Source organism: Balaenoptera physalus (assembly GCF_965194825.1).
Source record: "Balaenoptera physalus genome assembly, chromosome: 16".
In the NCBI taxonomy this organism is placed as follows: Eukaryota; Metazoa; Chordata; class Mammalia; order Artiodactyla; family Balaenopteridae; genus Balaenoptera; species Balaenoptera physalus.
This window is the reverse complement of record NC_138898.1, coordinates 10,058,046-10,080,745: the sequence shown is the minus strand read 5'-3', so window position 1 is coordinate 10,080,745 and position 22,700 is coordinate 10,058,046. Positions and strand designations below refer to the sequence as shown.

Here is a 22,700-nt window from a genome sequence, read left to right as displayed (position 1 = left end):
TCAGGTGTCCACCCTCCAGATCTGTGAGAATAAATCTGTCTTAAACCATCTAGTCTGTGCCAACTTATTAAGGCAGCCCTGGGAAACGCATACAATTCATTAAAATAATCCCCTTGGAGCTCTGGCCCTCACCCTCAACTGAGAGCTGGCTTGAAAGGCAAATGGATTTCATGCCACCGTAAAATGATGTTGGAAACCTGCTCAATTCATGGCCGCTCATCTCCATCCTGGGCCCATCGAAAGTGAAATTGCAGTAAGTCACTCATTCAGACAATGTGGTAAGTGTACCTTCCCACCAGGGACAATGAAAGTTTAAAGGTGCTAAAAATTATGAGAGCAGTAATAAATTCACCTAAAATATGCAGAACCGTACACGGGAAGATTAAGCAGATAGTCCGAGGAGTATTTTCATACAAGAAAAAACACACTGAAAAAAAAGGAAAGATTGCATGTCCAAGAAAAAAAACTTCACTGACCTTCCTGATTATGAAAAAGCTATAGAAATGCCTTAACAGGACATCAAAGGATTAATAAGCCATTAAACAAAGAAAGAAGCCCAAGAAAGGAAGGAAGGGATGGGAATGATGGATTTTATTCCTCACCTTCCATTTGCAACTTCTACTGTTACACAAAAATCAAACAACCATCCTATTCTGGGTAGTTCTATTCCTGAAAATGAGTGGTCCCTGGACTTCTTTTGCAGTTGGGTCCTATTTCCTTCACAGTGACTGCTAGTCTGCATGTTAAAATGCCTGTCGGGGGACTGTGCTTTAGCCAGATGCCTGAGTCCTGGCGGGTGGAGAATCTCTAAGCTACTTTATTTTTCTCATTTCTTGCCTAACCTATTATATGTACACCTTACCACTGAGAAGTCATATAGGCACACGTCAGACCCAGCAACTCCAGGTGTGCAGATCCAAACCACAGACATTTGCACACGTATACAAAGATCGATGGAGAGGACTTCCCTGGTGGCGCAGTGGTTAAGAATCCACCTGCCAGTGCAGGGGACACGGGCCGGGAAGATCCCACATGCCGTGGAACAACAAAGCCCGTGCGCCACAACTACTGAGCCTGCGCTCTAGAGCCCATGAGCCACAACTACTGAAGCCTGCACTCCGCAACAAGAGAAGCCACCGCAACAAGCAGCCCCCACTCGCCGCAACTAGAGAAAGCCTGCGCGCAGCAAACAAAGACCCAACACAGCCAAAATAAATAAATAAATAAACTTATTTTTTAAAAAAATCCATGGAGGAAGAAGGATATTTTTCACAGAAATGTTTATAGCCACAAGAGAAAAAAAAAAAAGGTAAATTTTGGTTTACCCACAGTACAAAAACGATGCAGAATTTCCATATGTCCTGACATGGAGACAGAAGTTAGGTGGAAGTAGGTTACAGAACGGTTTGTAAGGTGTGACCATTTTTGTTTAAAACAAAACCTATTTGAAATGTACAAATGCATGGGGGTAAGGCCAGGCAGTATCCACTTATCTTTTAAATAAAATGATCACTTTGTAAAGCCAACTAACCCATTTTGCCTCAATTCCTTGGGTGATTACATTTCCCAACAGCATGGATTTTTGACTGAGGAGTCAGTCAACAATTTGGGGAGGGGCTGATCTTGCAACAAAGTGTATTTCTCTTGAGAAAGATCTATGCTTTCCATCAGATTTTCAAACACTGGTTCTTTTACATTTCCGTAGCACGGTGGCCTTAATAAATTGACTTAATTTTTCCTAATTTCAGACTAAATAATCATCAGAAGTTCTGCAAGGTGTATGTGGGTCGGGGGTGAGCCGAGAGAAAGAAAACAGGTCAGGTGCAATCCATGGAAAACAGGTTTGATATGGTGGGCTTACCCCTCAGGATTTCTATTAAACGTGTAAAATCATGACAACCACATAAGTTAGATGCCTGTGTTAAGTGATGTGATTAATTTAACAAATGTTTGTTGACTGCTGACTGTGAGCCTGGCACCATCCTATGACCTGAAAGTGCAGATACTGTACGTATTCAGTGAACATCAGTTTCTCCACCTTCTCTGTTTCAGCGGCTTATCTGGTTACCTGGGCAACTAGGGCTGCTGAACACAATAAGGCTTGTACCAGTCATTTAAAGCCTCACTCATTTAACAATACGTCTCGCCTCCTACTGAGTGCAAGGCAGGGGCTACGGGGGCTGATGAAAAGATGAGCAGCCTACCAGCCTCCTGTAGTCCAGACTAGAACCTCCAGGTGCCCCGTGCTCCATACTACACTCATCCAACCCTATTAAACATCAGCCCCATTTATAGATGAGAAAAACAGACTCGGAGGTAATGTGACTTATACCCAAGGCAACACAATGAAAAATCTAGTCATAGATAACTTTTGAGCACTTACTAGGTACCAGGTGTAATTTACATGTTATTAACAACTCTTGAGGTAGAGACTATTATACTTAGCAGAGGGGGAAACTGAGGCACAGAGGACACTAACTTCCCCAAGGTAGGGCATGTGGTAAACTGCGAAGCCAACGTTAAAACCCAGGCACGCAGGACCCAGACCCTCCCTTTGAACTCTTCCTTGATACATTTCCTCCCAAGCATAGTATGTTTCTTCTGTTGAGAGGGGCAACTATCTTTCTTCCCACAGAAACCCCAGGAGGGACAGGAAAGCTTGAGGGGGCAGGTTTGGGGGTGTGGGGAGGTTAACTTAGGACACAATACACCCCTGCTACTTCCATGTGGAGTGTAGCAGGTAGGTACCTCCTTCCTTCTGGCCCCACAACTGCTCCAAAGCAATCAAATTTCCAAGAATCAAGTTAAAGATATTCGTCAATTCCCAGAACCCTTAAGATAGTATCTATTGGTACACTTTCCCAAGACTTCTAATGCGGTGTTTGCGGGGTGGTTGTTAAACTGGCACAATCTTTCTGGAAGTACAATTTTGGCAATTTTGTGTCAAGAACTTTAGAAGTGGAACTTAAAAAGTTTCTCTTGGGAGGGAAATACACCAGTAGGCCGGTGCCCATAAATACATACAACTGGGACTTCCCTGGTGGCGCAGTGGTTAAGAATCCGCCTGCCAATGCAGGGGACACGGGTTCGAGCCCTGGTCAGGGAAGATCCCACATGTCACGGAGCAACTAAGCTCATGAGCCACAACTACTGAGCCTGTGCGCCACAATTACTGAAGCCTGCGCTCTAGAGTCCGCGAGCCACAACTACTGAGCCCGTGTGCCACAACTACTGAAGCCTGCGTGCCTAGAGCCTGTGCTCTGCAACAAGGGAAGCCACTGCAATGAGAAGCCCACGCACCACAACGAAGAGTAGCCCCCGCTCGCCGCAACTAGAGAAAGCCCGCGCGCAGCAACGAAGACCCAACGCAGCCAAAAATAAATAAATAAATAAATGTTTTTAAAAATTTAGAAAAAAATAAATAAATACATACAACTTCTTCAGAGCACAATCCACCAACATCATCATTTTAGTGCAATGCTCCTTCCACCCAGCAATTCCCTTGTTAGGAGTTTACTTTCTGTGATACCAGGATACAGGTTTCATAGTAACAAACAGCCTAAACAAAAAAGGATGCACTCTGGTCCGTCAGTACGGTTCTGATTGAATAAATCAGGGTACAGGAAAGATGACTACTTTGTAGCCTTCAAGAATAAAGTAGATCTTTATTATATATGCTTGCTCTATAAGACAACCGCCCAAGACTGATTTCAAGAGGAAAAAAAGTGTAGAGAACAGGATGTATAGATAATGTGCTCCCCCCTCTTTGTGTTTGGGGATAAAGATATAAGTATGTACGTGGGAAACTTTTGAAATAATAGATGCTGTGGCTGGTCCCTGCCTCTTGGAGCACAGGCCTGGGGTGGAAGAGAAACTTTAAAAGGTATACACTTTTGGGACTTCCCTGGCGGTGCAGTGGTTAAGACTCCACACTTCCAATGCAGGGGACGCAGGTTCGCTCCCTGGTCGGGGAGCCACGTGCCGTGCAGCGTGACCACAAAAAAATAAATAAATAAGTGTATACACTTTTGTACTTTGGCTTCTTTTTAATTAGCATGTTACATCCCTTTTCTCAGCCATTCTACTTCTGGAAATCTCTTAACAAAGTTCATGTACAAATGCTTGTTAAGGGCCAAAGCAAAACTACTACCATCCTCCACAAACTGCAACAAAGCACTCACTTCAGACTCCTATACCTTAACTCACTTATCTTCGTAGCCCCGTAAACAAGCATCTTTGTTCCCAATTTGCAAACATGGAAACTAAGACTCAGAAATAACTGCCTCAAGGTGCCATACTGGTAAAACACAAGAGCAGGGATTATAGTCTTAAATACTATTGAAGAAGGGAACTAAAGTTAGTGTCCTAATTTATAATTGTTTCTTCTTAGAGCAGTTTCTTGAACTTTTTTTCATTTTACCCCTCTAGGAAGGCTTTTAAAGTTTTTTTTTCCTCATCACCCCCCCAAATTTTAATACCACCAATATACTATATTATCTGTTTATGCACTATGGTCCTTTGGAAGGCCACAAACCACTGTAACATCAATAAACATTTCCCCCCCCCTGCAAAAAAAACCAATTTTCACCCCCTTGGGGACAATATTCCCTTACTGACAATGCAGGTTTTAAAGGAGATAACTCTTTAAACTGGGCCCAATGAAATTAGACAGGAAAAAAAAATGGCAACCTTATTTTCACTCAGCTGAATTAAAACTTAACATTTCTTTCAATTATGAGCGTGGGGAACATACCTCAGCGGTATTTGCAGAACCCATGCCTATGTCATCAACAGAAAGCAGGTATTTTCCTATGATGTCAATGCGGTTGCATTACTGGAAATTCTGGTTACCTGACTGACTGCTAGATCTCCTTTATTGTGTTCATAAAGAAGCACATGTTACTATATCACAAATGGTTTCATTTTTACTAAGTGTTATCTCAATGCAATTTATTTCCTTGGTATTTCTATGTATCTTATTGTATGCATTTAAATACATTCTGTTGAGAAGGGGTGAATGTGGCACAAAAAAGGTTAAGCTCCCTGCCCTAGAAGGATCCAACAGTTCCCAAGAGTGATTTACAACCTGAATACCAGCTTGCCTGCACTGTATACACAGGCTTGCCTCTTCTGTAGCCTCCAAGCAATACCGGCAACATCCCACTTGAGTCTTCAAACAGCAGGAGCTCTGTTTGCTGGTGCAGTAAAAAGTACTTCGACATCCAGACCACCACTGGCAAATACTGAAAGCGTATTTGCCAAAGAGTAAGCGGACTCTGTTATGAACAATTGCTGGATATGCTTAAGTTAACCCTTCCCAAAAGGAAAAAGCAAAGTTCAGAGGGATTACACAGCAACTAGATCTTCCATCCTTCCACCCCACCCCCACTCCGAATTTTAGGAATGTTATCTCTCAGCATCTAGTTATCCAATAAGTTGGAAGAATGCAGTAAACCCAGCAGGGGGCTTAGATTCAATCACTGCCAAATGGATAGAAAATACTCTTACTATTGTATAGGAAGAAAGCTCATCTGCCAGAGGCCAATCAAATTCTGGAGCCAGTGAAAATGCTTAAGAAACAAACCTGTGTATCTCCAGAAAAGCATTATGCCTCAAGCTTATCTCCCCCCCCCCATTCCTATATTAAAAGAACTACAATGAGCAGATTATCTAGAGTACATAAACATCTTCTACCCCACCCCCAACAGCAGGATAACTGCTTACCAAAAAACAAAAGGAAACTGAGATGTCCTTAAGTACTGAACCAGTTCAAAGAAACTGGTTTACCAGTTTAATTTTACATCTGAATTCAGCAATCCGAGTAACACGTAAGGAACAAGCCCTTAACTCAATTTGTAGGTGGCAAATTAGAGCAGTAATTAACTTTCTATTTAATTAAGGTACAAAAAAAAATTGTTCCAAATGGTCTTGGATCAAAATTCAAGTTGGCTGAAAAGGAAAAGTAAAAGAATCAAAGTTTCTTTGGGCTAAGGTGTGCGAGCTCTGCTATTTACGCTGTAGAGATACGTCCCATATTGCCTCAACTGGAGCTCATCTTTTAAGCAATTTGTAAACTCCATGAAGGCAGGAGCTTTTGCTGCCTCCTTCCCCAGATCCCCCTAGAACAAAGCCTGACATAGACTTGAAATCTAGAAAAAAAAAATAGATGGCAATGATCAGAGATGCAGTTCTTACATGGATTTAGAGCTTTTAAAATTTTTAGATGCTTTTTTAAACAATCAAAAGCACAACAGGTTAAGGATGATGAAAAAGGGAGTATCTTGAACTCTTCCCATCATTTTTTCCAAGGCAGTAAAGCCCAGAGCACCAAATGCAAACTCTGCTTTATTTTCGACTTGCTTCCCAGGACCTCTTATTCTAAAGCCTGCAAAGGCACATCTCAAAAATTAAAAGGGAGGAGGAGAGTTAACACTCAACCAGCCGAACACTCACCATAGCTCCCTCATCTGATAGAAAATCCCATCCCATAACCAACTCTTCTAAAACCACGATAAACACAGCTTCTTGGATTTAGAGCAAGGCTCAAATCAAACAGGACAAGGCAACCCTGGGCAAGCCATTGCAACCAGGAGTTAAAGTTTACTCTAAAATGAGTAAAAATGAGGATTACAGATAATGTCGTTGAGGTCCCCAGCCTGGTGTCTGGCACACAGTAGGCTACAGATAAAACTGCAGAATTATCTCAACTTGGCAGTTCAGTGCCGTCTTGACACAATAAAAAATAAAACATTGTTATTTTGAACAAAATTAATTACTGATCGCATTTCCAGCACACAGTGGGTCTTGTATAGTTGAAACTATCTAAATAAACAGCATGCTTCATCTCCATGGTACAGAGGAAGAACCCAAAAGCTCAGAAATCAAGGTTACACAGCTGAAAGTCATACAACCAGATTGGAATGCACACCTCACTCTAAAATCTTACCAAAACCTAACTTCATTTAAAAAGAGGAAGCATTAACTCTATCCCTCCCTCCCAAGATGGCTCCCCAACTCCCCACCGTGGGAAGGCAGCAGAGGCTTGAAGGACCAACTAGCATTGACTTGTGCAATTTCTTTTTAACGGAACAAAAGCGGTGTGGGCAAGTTGTAGCCCCTTTCAGAAACTCAGATGGAAACACAGAAAGTCGGCCTGCAACATTAACTAACGCTTCGATCAACAAGATTTCCCTCTCCCTCTATTAAAATATAAGCTCCCAAGTGCCCTATTCTCAGAATCCTTACCGCCAATGTAGGTCATTTCAGTTTAGAAACTGGGGCTAGGCAGTTATTTGAAATTTGGGAATCTTAATCGTTGATGGCTGTAATCCAGTTTAGCACAAAGGGCATTTGAAACTCTTTTGAGAAAATGCTAATTTTCCTGTATGTAGCCTGAGTCCCCTGACCACCTGCAGATTTTTTGATCTGCTAATTTTTTGCCGGACTTCATTTTCCTCCCGCAAAAAGTACATTCTTTATAAGTGGGTCTCAAATTGGTTTTGCAAAATAAGACCAGTCTAAACTGGATTTTTAAAATGATACATACAGGCTGCTCAAATACAAAATGCATCAGTTAAAATGTACTGCTTGGGAAAGCTACCTTCTGTCCCATGGTGGCAACTGGGGGACTCTGCAAACACATTCGAGGATCGAAGAATTCTTTCCAAGAATTCCAAACACTTGGCAAAGAAAACCCGGCACAGCCAGGGATAGCTCAAGCAACCGACTGGAGTCCCTAGCCCAGCCCAGCGCTCTCCATCCCCCTGCCCCAGCCTGTCCCACCCATCAGGTGTGAGCCGGTACCTGCGAAGGGACCCGCCTCTCAGCAAAGGGCGAGGTTCCAGGCTGGGCCTCCAGGGGGCGCCCGCGCGCAGCTCGGCCGTCCACTCCAACCCAAGCGATCAATAGCAACTCCCCCTCCCAAATCGTGGAGGGAGCGCACAGCCAGGCCCGCGATCCTAACCAGCTCGGGTTAACTGATTGCAAACTCCAGCTACCGTTAATTTAAGAAGCTCCCCCTAGGGTGCCAAACACCACCAAAAGCCCCACTTGAGCGCGCCCACCCAAAATGAAGCGGGTAGGGGGAAGGGGAGGTCAGAGCAGGACCAGGGGAGGGGTCAGAGCCAGGAGCTCGCCCCTCCTCTCGGGAGGAAGCGGGCGGGCAGAGGGTTAACCCTTTTGTTCCAGGTGGGCCAGGCAACGAAGCCTCTCCATTCTCCCCCCCACTCCCCCTCCCAAGGCACAAAGAGAGTCCACTCTCCTCCGACCTTGGGTGCACGCTGCCCTGACCATCGGACGCCCGAAAACGCACAGCCGCCCCCTCGGTCAAGCCGATCTCTTTAATTTGCCCTGGAAAAATGTTATTTGGGGGGAAAATAGGGATTTACATTATATTACAAATTTAGGAAATTTACCACATTCCCTCCCCGAAATAAAAGGTACGGTAACCAAAACGTAGCGACTGTTTTCCCATCGGAGTTGCGGCTCGGAGAGTCTGGGGTTGCCGCGCACACCCCCATTACGGGCTGGGAAATTAGAAAGCAGGCGGCGAGAGGAGAGAAGCCACCAACAAGGCCCAAGAGGACGTTAAAAACGCCCCCTCCCCCCACGCGTACGCGAAAAACTTATCAGGCGACAATTTGGCGGGCCAGGACGGAGGGGCGATAGTGGGAAATCGACTGGCTCCTAAAGCCCCCTGGGTTACATGATTAGGAAGAGAGGAGTTTGCTCGGCCGCTCCCGACTGGGCTGGGGGTCCCGAACTCCTCCAGACCCTGTAGACGCGCGGCGCGGAAGCGTGGGCCGGGTCAGCCCCCAGAGCTCGCCCTGGCCACGACCGCCCAGCCCTGGCCCGACCTCTCCCCTCTGGCCCCCGGGGCGCGCGTTTGGAAAGCCGGGCGCCCTAGAAAAGCCACGCAAAACGCCAGGCTGGTGCACCCCAGTGGGGCTGCTGTGCGCCCGCGACCCCCGCCCCTGGGGGCCCGCACCCCTCCCGCCGGCCGCGGTTTATTTTTAGGAAGTCGGAAATCAAAGATGGCTGGAGGTCAGGCCCCGAAAGGTTAGGGCGAAGATCGGCAGGCGGCGTAGCCCCGGGAGAAAAGAGGAAAACCAAAAAAGAAATTTTTTTTAAAAAGGAAAATACTGTGCTCTTCTCCTCCACCTCTTCGGGCCCTCCAATCCCCTCCGCAGCGCTGGTGGCCCGCACCCCAGCTCCTGGGGGTGGGGAGAGGTCGCGCCCCCTCCCCCCTCTTGGCCCGGGAGGGGCGCGTGCAACAGATCGTGCTCCCCCGGGAGGTCTTCCTAGGGTGCGCCCCTTCCCCAGCCTCCTACAAATATCCTAACGGGTGAGGGAAAGAGTGGGGACCCCCGGGGTCTTTCTTTTAAAAAGCAGCGCCAGGGAGGGAGGAGGGGAGCCTAAGTTACAAGTGGGGGGGAGGCTACTAGTGAGGGGAGTGGAACCAATTACGAGAGGGGCAGAGGACAAGGAGAAGGGAACCTTTCAGGAATGAGGGACACAGGAGAGGCTGGGGGTCAATTTTACAATAAGAGCGAGACCTGGGGGTGAAACTTACACAAGAGGGGAGAAGCGATAAAAGGGGAGAAGTGTAAAATTAACGAGGGTGGGGGTGGGGAATGAGGCTGCCGCTCTCCTCTGGAACTAACTGAGCCCCCAGATCTCGGTTCCACAGCCTGCGGTGGTAGCCGTTGGCTCCCCAAAGTCCGCGCCTTCGAGGGTCCCGCGAACGTCCCGGAAACTGCCCGCCCGGGGCGTGCGCCCCCAGCCCCACTCACCCGGCTCCCCCGCCGCCGGCGCCGCTGCGGCCGCATCTGCGAACTCCGGGGCCGGCTGCTGCGGCTGCTGTTCGCCCTGGTCCTCCTCCGAGTTGATGTGTTGGGGTTTCGCCTGCTTGCGCCTCGACATGGTGCGAGCATCGGGGCGCCTGGAGAGCCGCGGTTATTTGCCCACTCCGCCACAAATTCCTGGAGTTGGGAAATTTACCCCCCTTCGGCCGGAACGCGCATGTCCCAGTAATTATTATTATCAATAATGCATTGCGATTTATCATGAGCCCTGACAGCTGATTGGCCTGGGTCCAAGACCTCAGAGATCATTTAAATAAGCCCTCATTGATCAGGGAGGGGCGAGGCATTCTGGGCTTTGTAGTCCGGCCCTACAAGCGACAAAGGCGTGTTCCTCGGGGGAGAGCAACTAATTAGCATCCGGGCTCAGATTGGCTGGATCGTGGACGAAATCCGAGGGGGACCCATCCTCGCTTCAGCTATCTGAGTCCTTGGAGAGAAAAAGAAAAATGATTGTGTATTTACTAAAAACTTGGAGCTTCCGTAACAGTTTTGGAACGAGCGTATTCGGTAGTGTGCTCCAAAAATTACTTTTGTAAGGTTGATATCCTCGCAAGCCGGGGAGGAAGGTCTTTTCAGTGAAATATTTTGCCTCAGTGTTTACATCTACCAAAAGACAAAAAAACAAAAACAAAACAAAACAAAAAACTGAGATTTGACCCGTGTCCCCTCCCATCTACTTTTTCACTGAAATGTTTAAATTGAGTCTGGAGGTATCTGAAGAATGGTAAATGGTGGTATATTCAACCATCCCACCCCATCTCAACTCTTAAGGTGGCCTTCAAATTTCCCAAATTTCAGATTATCCCCTCACCATGATTTATTTCCTTTAAATGCTAAATAATAACCTCCAGGATTCATACTCAAAAGGTTTGGTTTACTGTCAGTGCAGACCTTGATTTTTGGTTTGGGTTTTGGGTTGGTTTTTTTTTTAATTTAAAATGACTAGATACTAAATATAGAAAAGGTAGATTAAAAGCAAGTATAGTCAGAGATAATATCAAAACAAGGAGGGACTGCACTTTTTCCCCACAAGCCATAAATGTCTGATAACATCATTTTATTACTGAGACAATCCTCTTACATCTCCCATGGATCAGCAATGGGCATTGTCATAGTAACTGGGTGTTGCCAAAGTAATCATTATCGGAATTTTTTGCAATATGGACTTTACTATGGAAAAGATGTGTAGTTCAAAGTGATTGCATCATCCTGACACGGAGATGCCTGGAATTTTCTAAAATTGTGTATGTGTGTATAATATTATATGTATACACACCTCTACAGTAAATCTCTATGTATTTTATTCCATTAACTGCCTTGCATGATGTAAATGCTCAATAAATGTTGAATAAATGATGAAATCTTCAGCCTTCTAAGTCTTTGATTAGTGTTTCCCTAGTGCCTCTGAGCATGCGTCTGTATTTAGCATTTACTTCATTGTAAGGAACTGTGCAATTATAGACCCTTCCTCCACATTTGTGCATTGCATTTTCTTGATTAGTTATTCATCAGGTTCCCAGCTTGTTAGAGTTTCTTGTAAGCTCATTGGGAATGCAAGCAAAATAGAATGCTAAGCTGATAAATATGTTCACCTGGGTGTTTGGACAACCCAAGGCAGAAAATAAATCAGCTTGATCATCTTTTTGATATTCATGGCCATCAATAAAAACTTACTGAAGGAAGGAAGGTTAAGCTCCAATTTTTGAGTCTTTGTTTGAAAATGCTTGGCATTGTTTTAAGTCCCCTAAACCAAAAAAGATAGAATTACAGTCAACAGCCCAAGTTGGAAAAGTAAGAATTTGGTTTAATAATACATGGAAGCTGTTTAGAATTCTCATACTGAGTAAAAAAGCCAATTAACAACTGCCTCACTGACTAATCTGCTTATATTCCCAACACCTTTTCTGTGTAAGGTGGTGTGGTAGATGTAATTTACCAATCTAAATGCATATGCACTAGGTTTACAGCTCAAGAAATGTTAGTGGTTTAAGGAAAACTTCATTTAAGATATAGTTGTTTATACTTATTTTAGTTGGTGATAGTGAAAACACGATGCCATTTCTGCTTAGAACAAGGTATTAAAATTATGCCACTTGAGTCTCCAAGTGATAATAATAATAATTGATTGAGCTCCTGGTATGTGCCACAGGCTGCACTAAATGCACACTTTCTCCTTTTATCTTCCAAGAGAGATTGGCATTGTTTTGTCCATTTTGAAAATGAGGAAACTGAGGTTTAAGGACGTGAAATAACTTAATTAGGAAGTGGATGAGCTCAATCCCTAAGCCCGATTTCAAAATTCTTTTATCACATCCCAATGCTTGTCGTTCAGTGGTAGCTGAATATGGACAAGATAGCTAAACAAGAAAAAATTGTGGTAAAAGAAAACATATGTTAAATTAAGCCTGTCCTGAAAAATCCACAGTCTGTGGAAATAACTTCTACAGAGAAAGTCAAAGAGAAGTTTTCCCCAAAGGAAAACCTTCCATGAATATTATATTAAGAAAAGAAAGGCACAGTACACTTTTTGAATCTACTTCCAACTGATGAGCCAGGAGCTAGTAAGCTAGAGGTGAAGTAAGACCCTAGAACAAAGGGGGGGGGGGCGGGCAGTAAATAGAGCATGGCAGGGCAGAAGGCCAGTCCCTAATCCACAGTAATTTTTTGGATGATTTAATATTCCCTAAGACCAAAAGACCTGGGTGTGATCAGAGTCAGGGGGGAAAAAAATATCATTGTAAAGGATGGTATTAAACTTTGTAATGCCTTTTGTTAGGTGACTGGGTTTATGTATAATCCAGTCCTTCTCACTGTTTGCCCCAGGCAGAAATTGTCAGAAATTGACTTCTTGTTATATCTTTCCTCAAGCAGTCTATGAACATTGCAGCTTTACTGTGTCTAAGGGTATCTGGGATACATAATCCCATTTCAGCTTCATTAAAATCCTTTTTTATTCCCATTTCATCCATGGCAAAACAAACTCAAAGCTCCCATCAGCGCGTCGTGGGTACTAACAGTTGTATGCTGAATGTATGAATTCAGGAACTTTCCAGTTAAGGGTATAGGTCTCTGTGGAACTCAGACCTTCCAACTCTGTCCACAAAATCCCACCTTTGCTCTGCAAGGAACTTTCTTCCCTTCTACTCTTTACCCCTCTTCACCTGCCCACTTCTACTAAGCCTCCAGTCTCAGTTCAAATGTTTCTTCTAAAATCAGCTTTTTCTCATCCAAATTAGAACGGTCTCACCTATTAGTGTCGATCTTCTAGAAGCTGGTTCTTTCCTTTTATAGCATAGTTCAAAGTTTATAATTATAGATTGAATTGTCTATGTATTTATTACTTGTTTTTCACACTGCAGGCTCCACAAGGGCAGACACCTTCACCACTATGTCCTAAGCACTTAGCCACGGTAACAGAACACAGAAGTCACAATAAATGAATTTGGAGAATGACTTTGGAGACCTGAATATAAAATACAGTATTAAGGGACTTCCCTTGTGGCTCAGTGGATAAGACTCCGCACTCCCAACTTCAGGGGGCCTGGGTTCGATCCCTGGTCAGGGAACTAGATCCCACATGCATGCCACAACTGAGAGTTCACATGCCTGCATGCCGCAACTAAGGAGCCCACGAGCTGCAACTGAGATCCAGCGCAACCAAATAAATAAATAAATATTTAAAATAAAATAAAATAGAGTATTAAAAGGCAGTTACCGTTGGTGGAAATGTAAAATGGTGCAACTGTTGTGGAAAATAGTATGGCAGTTTCTTAAAAAAATTAAACGTAGAATTACGGTAGGATCCAGCATTTCCACTTCTGGATATACATCTGAAAGAACTGAAAGCAGGGACATGAAGAGATACTTGTTCACCCAAATTCATAGCAGCATTATTCACAAGAGCTAAAGGTGGACATAACCCAAGAGTCCATCAACAAATGAATGGATAAACAAAATGTGGTGTATACATACAATGGAATATTATTCAGCCTTAAAAATGAAAGAAATTCTGGGACTTCCCTGGTGATGCAGTGGTTAAGACTCCACGCCCCCAATGCAGGGGGCCCGGGTTCGATACCTGGTCAGGGAACTAGATCCCACATACATGCTGCAACTAAGAATTCACATGCCTCAGGTAAGGAGTCAGCGAGCCACAGCTAAGACCTGGTGCAACCAAATAAATAAATAAATAAATATTTTTTTTTAAAATGAAAGAAACTCTGCCTTGCTACAGCCTGGATGAACCTTGAAGACATCATGCTAAGGGAAATAAGCCAGTCACAAAAAAGACAAATACTGTGTGATTCCACTTCTATGAGGTACCTAGAGAAGTCAAATTCATGGAGATAGAAATTAGAGGGGTGATTCCCAGGGGCTGGGTGGAGGGGGAAATGGGGAGTTACTGTTTAATGTGTATGGAGTTTCAGTTTTGCAAAATGGAAGGAGTTCTGGAGATTGCACAATAATGCGAATGTTCTTCATACCACTGAAGAGTTCACTTAAAGATGGTTAAATGGTAAAATTTTATGTTATGTGTTTTTTACCACAATTGGGGAAAAAAGGCAATTACAAACTGATGGTTGCCTAACTATATACATTTATTAAAAATCACTGAAATGTACACCTATAATGGGTGAATTTTATGATATGTACAGCGTATCTAATAAAGTTGTTTTTGGTTAGAAGAGCCTTCATCAAAAAGTCTACAAATAATAAATTCTGGAGACGGTGTGGAAAAAAGGGAACCCTCATACACTGTTGGTGAGAATGTAAATTGATACAGCCACTATGGAGAACAGTATGGAGGTTCCTTAAAAAACTAAAAATAGAATTACCATATGACCCAGCAATCCCACTACTGGGCATATACTCAGAGAAAACCATAATTCAAAAAGAGTCATGTACCACAATGTTCATTGCAGATCTATTTACAATAGACAGGACATGGAAGCAACCTAAGTGTCCATCGACAGATGAATGGATAAGGAAGATGTGGCACATATATACAATGGAATATTACTCAGCCATAAAAAGAAACGAAATTGGGGCTTCCCTGGTGGCACAGTGGTTAAGAATCTGCCTGCCAATGCAGGGGACACGGGTTCAAGCCCTGGTCTGGGAAGATCCCACATGCCACGGAGCAACTAAGCCCGTGTGCCACAACTACTGAGCCTGCGTGCCACAACTACTGAAGCCTGCGTGCCTAGAGCCCGTGCGCCACAACGAGAGAAGCCACCGCAATGAGAAGCCTGCGCACTGCAATTAAGAGGGGTCCCCACTCACCACAACTAGAGAAAGCCCACGTGTGGCCACAAAGACCCAACACAGCCAAAAATAAATAAACTTTAAAAAAAAAAAAAAAAAAGAAACGAAATTGAGTTATTTGTAGTGAGGTGGATGGACCTAGGGTCTGACATACAGAGTGAAGTAAGTCAGAAAGAGAAAAACAAATACCGTATGCTAACACATATATATGGAATCTAAAAAAAAGAAAAGGCCATGAAGAACCTGGGGCAAGACGGGAATAAAGACGCAGACCTACTAGAGAATGGACTTGAGGACATGGGGAGGCGGAAGGGACGAAGCTGGGACGAAGTGAGATAGTGGCATGGACATATCTACACTACCAAATGTAAAATAGATAGCTAGTGGGAAGCAGCCGCATAGCACAGGGAGATCAGCTCGGTGCTTTGTGATCAGCTAGAAGGGTGGGATAGGGAGGGTGGGAGGGAGGGAGACACAAGAGGGAAGAGATATGGGGATATATGTATATGTATAACTGATTCACTTTGTTATAAAGCAGAAACTAACACACCATTGTAAAGCAATTATACTCCAATAAAAATATTAAAAAAAAAAAAAAGAAGGCAATTAGGGGGAGTTCCCTGGTGGTCCAGTGGTTAGGACTCGGCAGCTTTCACTACCAGGGCCCAGGTTCAATCCCTGGTCGGGGGCCTAAGATCCCGCAAGCCACGCGCCCAAAAAAAAAAAAAAAGGCAATTAGATATTTGGTTGTCCCTATAATTGAAAGGGCCATAATTACATGTGTGGTTTTTTTCCTATGTGGGATTCCCAGCATCTTAATCTTGAAAAAACTGAAATGGCAAGGCTGGTGTCCGTAAATCATGTTCTGCCACTGCAAAAGTATTGCCCCTTTGGGTCTCTAATTATTCATGCCAGGAAATGGTCAAGTGGACCGATGTGGTAACCGCTGCTGCTTTAATTTGGGAAATACACAGTTTGGATTCGGGAAGTATAAAGAGTGGCTTTTTTCTCAACATGGACCAACCTCTTGGAGGCTCTGGACTCATCAATTTGATATCTGCCTGCCTCAAAGAGAAGGCTTTATATGTCTGGAAACAGCTGCTGAAATCTAGAGATTTAGAAGTTGAGCTAAAATTGCTTCAGAAATCATGCTTGTAATTCACTGGGAGTGCTTTCTTATGGGGCCAAACGTCCACTTTTCTGAGTGTCCTGGCCCAGAGCCCTTCTACTGGGATGATTAATAATTGCAAAGTCTGGCTAATTGCAATCATCACCACTTAACTGATGATACCGCCTCCTCGTTTTGATATCTCTCTGCTTGTTGCCATTTTATCACTCCCAAATTGGTACTGAACAATTTCTAGCTCCAATTAGTCTTCCCGGTTAATATATCCCCTGATATGTTGAAGCCCACAACTGTGTACTCAAAAAGAGAAAAAAAGTAAAACCATTCCAGCAAGTTCATTAAAACAGGAGTGAATTTCCAGAAATGAGAATTTCTCCTGCAGTTTCTTCAGCTGAAGAGGAGATGGACTAGGAATAAAGAAGTTGATGCGACTGGGTTTTTTTGTCCCTCAGTCCCTTGCCGAGCTCACTGTGGTCCATGCATGCAGGTCTTTAGGTCAGTCTGGAGCGCTCACATGCTGCAGAGAAGGTTGACTCTCTAAGTCCATGGCAGGGGTTCTCAGTGGGGGGCAATTTTACCTCCTCCCCCAACTGGGGACATTTGGCAACACAAGAGTGCTAGTTATATACTAGGTAGAGGCCAGGATCATGCTAATTCCCTACAATAGCCCAGGACAGCCCCGGACAACAAAGAACTATCTGACCCAAAATGTCAGTAGTGCCGAAGTTGAGAAACCAGGTCTATAGGTAACATGATTTCAAGGCCATATTAGCAACTACCTAATCCTTTTTTTTTTCCCCAATAGTAAAATACTTTCTAATAAAACTAAGTGCTAAATCACAATCAAATCCTCTTATCTGGACTTCCCTGGTGGCACAGTTGTTAAGAATCCGCCTGCCAGGGCTGCCCTGGTGGCACAGGGGTTAAGAATCCCCCTGCCAATACAGGGGACAGGGGTTCGAGCCCTGGTCCGGGAAGATCCCACGTGCCACGGAGCAACTAAGCCCGTGTGCCACAACTACTAAGCCTGAGCTCTAGAGCCCGCGAGCCACAACTACTGAGCCTGTGTGCCACAACTGCTGAAGCCCACGTGCCTAGAGCCCGTGCTCCGCAACAAGAGAAGCCACTGAAATGAGAAGCCCACGCACCGCAAGGAAGAGTAGCCCCCGCTCGCAGCAACTAGAGAAAGCATGTGCGCAGCAACAAAGACCCAACGCAGCCAAAAATAAATAAATAAATAAATAAATAAAATTTTTTTAAAATCCTCTTATCTTCTATGGAGAACCAACTAGCGGTTACCAGTGGGGAGAGGGAAGGGGGGACGGGCAATAAAGGGGTAGGCATCAAGAGGTACAAACTATTATGTATAAAATAAGCTACAAGGATTGTAAATCAGCTATACTCCAATAAAAATTTCTTTACAAGCTACAAGGACATACTGTACAACACAAGGAATACAGTCAATATTTTATAATAACTATAAATGGAGTATAACATTTAAAAATTGTGAATCACTACATTGTACACCTGATATTGTACATCAGCTATATTTCAATTAAAAAAAAATCCTCTTGGCTTCTCCAGGGAAACCTTGTTAACCTCCCCCGACTAAATCAAAGCCCTGCATTCTGGCCTTTTCTCTCAAAGATTATACAATCTTATATTCACTCGTTGGGATGATTTGAGTAATTTTTCTCCTTCTTCTGCAGATGAGAGAAAGATAACATTTGAGTGAATTTTCTTCTGATCTTTCTTCCATGAATATCATAACTTTTACAGAGTTGAGATCCATTTGAAAATATATCTTGGCATTCTGTTTCTTTCACTTGAACAAGGTATCATCAGCCTTTTCTACCTCACTAAAAACAAATCTTTGTCAATGTGTTTTATCATGTAATTTTTTTCACTCGTGGATGAACCTTTAATCTAGTTAACCAATCCCTGTTATATATTTGAGTTGTCTTTATTATAGAGAATAAAGTCCGTGAACTTTCTGTTCACACAGCTCTGTCCAAATTTTGGATTTCTTTTCTTAAAACCTCGTATCCTGAGTCTTTCTGCAATGAATGTTGGTGTTTCACAAATTCACAACCCTTCAAGAGCTTTTGAAAATAGTCTCTTATTCCTTTGTGGGCTCTTGTGCAAGACATGAGCCTGGGTAACGTGAGTGATCAAGCTAAAAGGGTAAAACCATAAACATGCTTATCGGGACATTCACATATTTCGTAACTGGACCGGAGAAATGTATAGATTTTCAAAAACAAGTTGAAGGTTCAATTGATTGAACAATTTTTCTGCTAAAAACGCTTTCCACTGCATTCCCTTTTGTAGCAGTTGTGATTCATTCTTTAAACATTTCTGTACTGGTCCCTGCAACCTTTCCTAAAAGTTTTCTCTTCTTTCTTTTTTTGATTACCTACCAGACACACATCCTGCCTCCCCCTTCCAAAAAATACCTATTCTGAACTTGTCTTTAAAAAAATATCACCGAGGAGGCACTTCTGTCCATTTGCCATGAGCCTTCTTTATTATAACAAACCTTTAAGAGCTAAAAGCCCAGCACACAGGAAAGTTTACTGTCATAAATATCTATCTGTCATTGCAATATAAATTATAATTGAAAATAAACTTTTCAGAGAACTCTGCCCAACACGCAAAAAGTGAGCCAGTGAGAGCGAGGCAATTAAGAATGTTAATTGGCATAGAGAGAAAAGCAAAGGACAGTCATTGTTAAGATAACTGGTCTATAAACACCTAAATGGATTTTGTGAAGGGGAAAAAAGAAAGGACCATCTTTTGACCATGAAAGGGAATATAAAATGTCCCTTTCTTTGTTTTAATGTGTGGAGAGATTTTGACTTCTTTTCTCAGCTCCGACTCCCAAATAAACAAATGACTTGGCTCTGGTCTGGTTACAGAGACTGAGATGAGGCACCTAAATGGAGGGAAAGAGGGAAAAGCAAAGAGAGCAGACAAGAGCAGAAAGAAGCAAAGGTTGAAGAAGAAAAATAGGAGGGAGAGGGAGGGGAAGGGGTGATAAGCGTAGGGGAAGAAATACAGACACCAGAAGAGAAGGAATAAAACTCCTGAGAAACAGAACAAGAGTTAAGCACAGGGAAGAACAAGAAAGTTTTCATCTATTTTTCACCCTTCAGGTGATCTGAAACTTGTTGTTTTGTTTGTTTTTGTTTTGTTTTGGGGGTGTTTTTTGTTTGTGTGTTTTTGTTTTTGTTTTTTTCCGGCTCTGCCGTGCAGCTTGCAGGATCTTAGTTCCCCGACCAGGGATCGAACCCAGGCCCCCAGCAGTGAAAGCGACGAGTCCTAACCACTGGACCACCAGGGAATTCCCTGCAAGTTCATTTCTTAAATTGGGCAGCGTGGACAAGCCAGGGTGTGGGTCCTGCCTTTGTAATTTCCCTCCAGCCTGTCTCAGTCTCTCCAGACCTTGTTTCCTTCCCCAGTAAATGGGGAGACTAATCTCTATTTGTGGCATTGCCCCGAAACTTAGAAATGACTGTCGTAAAACCTCTGGCTTAAACTGGTGTTCAGGAAACATGTAACATCATCATACATATTTTTTCAGGCTCCAGCAGGAATATTTATCGAAGGTTTTTAATCTCATAATATTAAGTAGACCTGCAACATACATGATAGTTTTGGGGCCAGAGTTATTTTATTTACTTGGCCATTCATTCATTCAACAAAGAATTATTTTGTCCACTAGGTACCAGGCCTTGGGCTGGGTGCTGAGGATTTTAGGATGAAAAAACTCAAGTGGTCACAGTCTAAAATGGGCAAAAGGGAATTCCCTGGCTGTCTAGTGGTTACGACTCCGTGCTTTCACTGCCGAGGGCCCGGGTTCAGTCACTGGTGTGGGAACTAAGATCCCATGAGCCAAGAGGTGTGGCCAAAAAAAAAAAAGGCAAAAAAAAGCTAATGTCAACACTATTGGGTCATGCAAAAATGGTGGTCTAGGGTACATGCACTCTGCCTAGAGTGGGGCTGGGATGGGATGAAGTCGTGAAAGGCATAAGTCGCCTTGCAAACTAGTCACTCCGTGACAGAAGGGGCCCTGGTCACCTCACTCGCCATTTCGTAAACAAATACCTTTAATATGTGTCAGCTAGAAGTGAATGCTATGAAGACAGTGAAAGCAACAGAGAACGTCAGAGGATGCTTTTTTTGTGGAGTAATGAGGAAAGACCTCACTGATAAGAAGACATGTGAGCGGAGACATGAAGGAAATGAGAGCCAGGCTGATATCTGTGGGAAGGGCATTCCAGGCAGAGGTAACAGACAGTACAAAGGCCCTGAGGCAGGAATGTGTTTGACATGTTTGGAGAACTTGAAAAAGGCCACTGGGGCTGGAGTGGAGTGAGTGAGAGGTAATGGGGGGGCAAGCACATGTATGGCCTTAGAGAGCGTGACTCTAATTTTATTTTTTTTTTTTTTTTTCAATTAAAAAAAATTGTGATAAAATACATATAAGATAAAATTTAGCATCTTAATAATTTAAAATTATACAGGTCAGTGGTATTAAATGCATTCACATTATTGTGCAAACACCACTACCATCCGTCTCCATCACTCTTTTCATCTTGCAAAACCAAAACTCCATACCCATTAAACCGCAACTCCCCACTTCTCTCTCACCCCAGGCCCTGGCAACCACCACTCTACTTTCTGTCTGTAAATCAGACTACTCTGAGTACTTCATACAAGAGGAATCATACAGGGACTTCCCTGGTGGCGCAGTGGTTAAGAATCCGCTTGCCAATGAAGGGAACACAGGCTCAATCCCTGGTCTGGGAAGATCCCACATGCCATGGAGCAACTAAGCCCATGAGCCACAACTACTGAGCCTGCGTGCCACAACTACTGAAGCCCGAGTGCCTAGAGCCCGTGCTCCACAAGAGAAGCCACCGCAATGAGAAGCCCGCACACCACAAGGAAGAGTAGCCCCTGATCGCCGCAAGTAGAGAAAGCCTGCGCGCAGCAACGAAGACCCAACGCAGCCAAAAATAAATAAGTAAATAAATAAAAAGAGGAATCATACAGTATTTGTCTTTTTGTGACTGCCTTATTTCAATTAGCATAATATCCTCAGGTGCATCCATGGTGTGGCAAGTATCAGAATTTCTTTCATTTTTAAGGGAATAATATTCCTTTGTATGTATATACCACATTTGGCTTATAGCTTTATCCATCAGTAAACACTTGGGTTGCTTCCACCTTTTAGCTATTGTGAATAATGTTGCTATGAATATGAGTATAGAAATATCTCTTCAAGACCTGGCTTTTAATTCTTTGGGGTATATATACACCCAGAAGTGGAACTGCTGGATCATATGATAATTCCATTTTTATTTGTATTTTTTTTTTAATTTTTATTTTATATTGAAGTATAGTTGATTTACAATGTTGTTTTTGTTTCAGGTGTACAGCAAAGTGATTTAGTTACACATATCTATTCTTTTTCAGATCCTTTTCCCATATAGGTGATTACCAAGTATTGAGTAGAATTCCCTGTGCTATACAGTAAGTCCTTGTTGATTATCTATTTTATATATAGTAATGTGTATAATTCTATTTTTAATTGTTTAAGAAACTGCCATACTATTTTCCTTTTTTTTTTTTAATTAATTTGTTTATTTTTGGCTGTGTTGGGTCTTGTTTGCTGCGTGCGGGCTTTCTCTAGTTGCGGCGAGCGGGGGCTACTCTTTGTTACGGTGCGCAGGCTTCTCATTGCGGTGGCTTCTCTAGTTGCGGAGCACAGGCTCTAGGTGTGCGGGCTTCAGTAGTTGTGGCACGTGGGCTCAGTAGTTGTGGCTCACGGGCTTAGTTGCTCTACGGCATGTGGGATCTTCCTGGACTAGGGCTCGAACCTGTGTCCCCTGCATTGGTAGGAGGATTCTTAACCACTGTGCCACCAGGGAAGTCCTGCCATACTATTTTCAACAACAGATGCACCATTTAATATTCCCACTGACAGTATACAATGGTTCCAATTTATCTGCATCCTCACTAACACTTGTCATTTTCTGGTTTTTCATACTAACCATTTAATGGGAGTGAGGTAGTTTCTCATTGTGGTTTTGATTAGCATTTCCCTAATGATTAGCGTGTTGAGTATATTTTTCTAGGTTTGTGTATATTATATATCTATCCCAAATAAAAGCTGCTATGACCTCTTTTTTCCTTCCCACCATTTACTTTTTTATTTTCCCCCCTTCTATTTATTTTAAATGTCATATCACAGTGGCACCTTACCAAATAGATACCCAAATAACTGCCAGGACATTTCAAAGTTGTAAAGAATAACTCAAAAAGGGTAACTAGTAGAATGTTTAAGAAAGTCTTAATTGTCCTGCACCAAAAACACGTAAGAGTCGAAATTTTTAGATAGGCTTCATCTTAATATGACTGCTAAGACAATCACAGTAAAA

General features: G+C 43.2%; 1 protein-coding gene across 6 annotated transcripts in view; it reads right to left on the bottom strand.

Moving 5' to 3' along the window:
* The window catches only part of SALL4 (spalt like transcription factor 4), a 105,378-nt gene that overhangs the window by 8,328 nt on the left and 74,350 nt on the right, over positions 1-22,700 (bottom strand). The window contains exon 2 of one of the 6 annotated variants that reach the window (XM_082428359.1): positions 9,792-10,290. The exons of 2 other annotated variants lie outside the window; for them this stretch is intronic. In XM_082428359.1, coding sequence (XP_082284485.1) covers positions 9,792-9,921 — 130 coding nt within the window. In that variant the 5' untranslated portion in view covers positions 9,922-10,290. Of the gene's footprint in view, positions 1-352; positions 694-1,531; positions 8,817-9,791; positions 12,420-22,700 lie in introns of those variants that run through there. 3 more of the 6 variants (XM_082428364.1, XM_082428360.1, XM_082428363.1) reach the window with 3 other exon arrangements.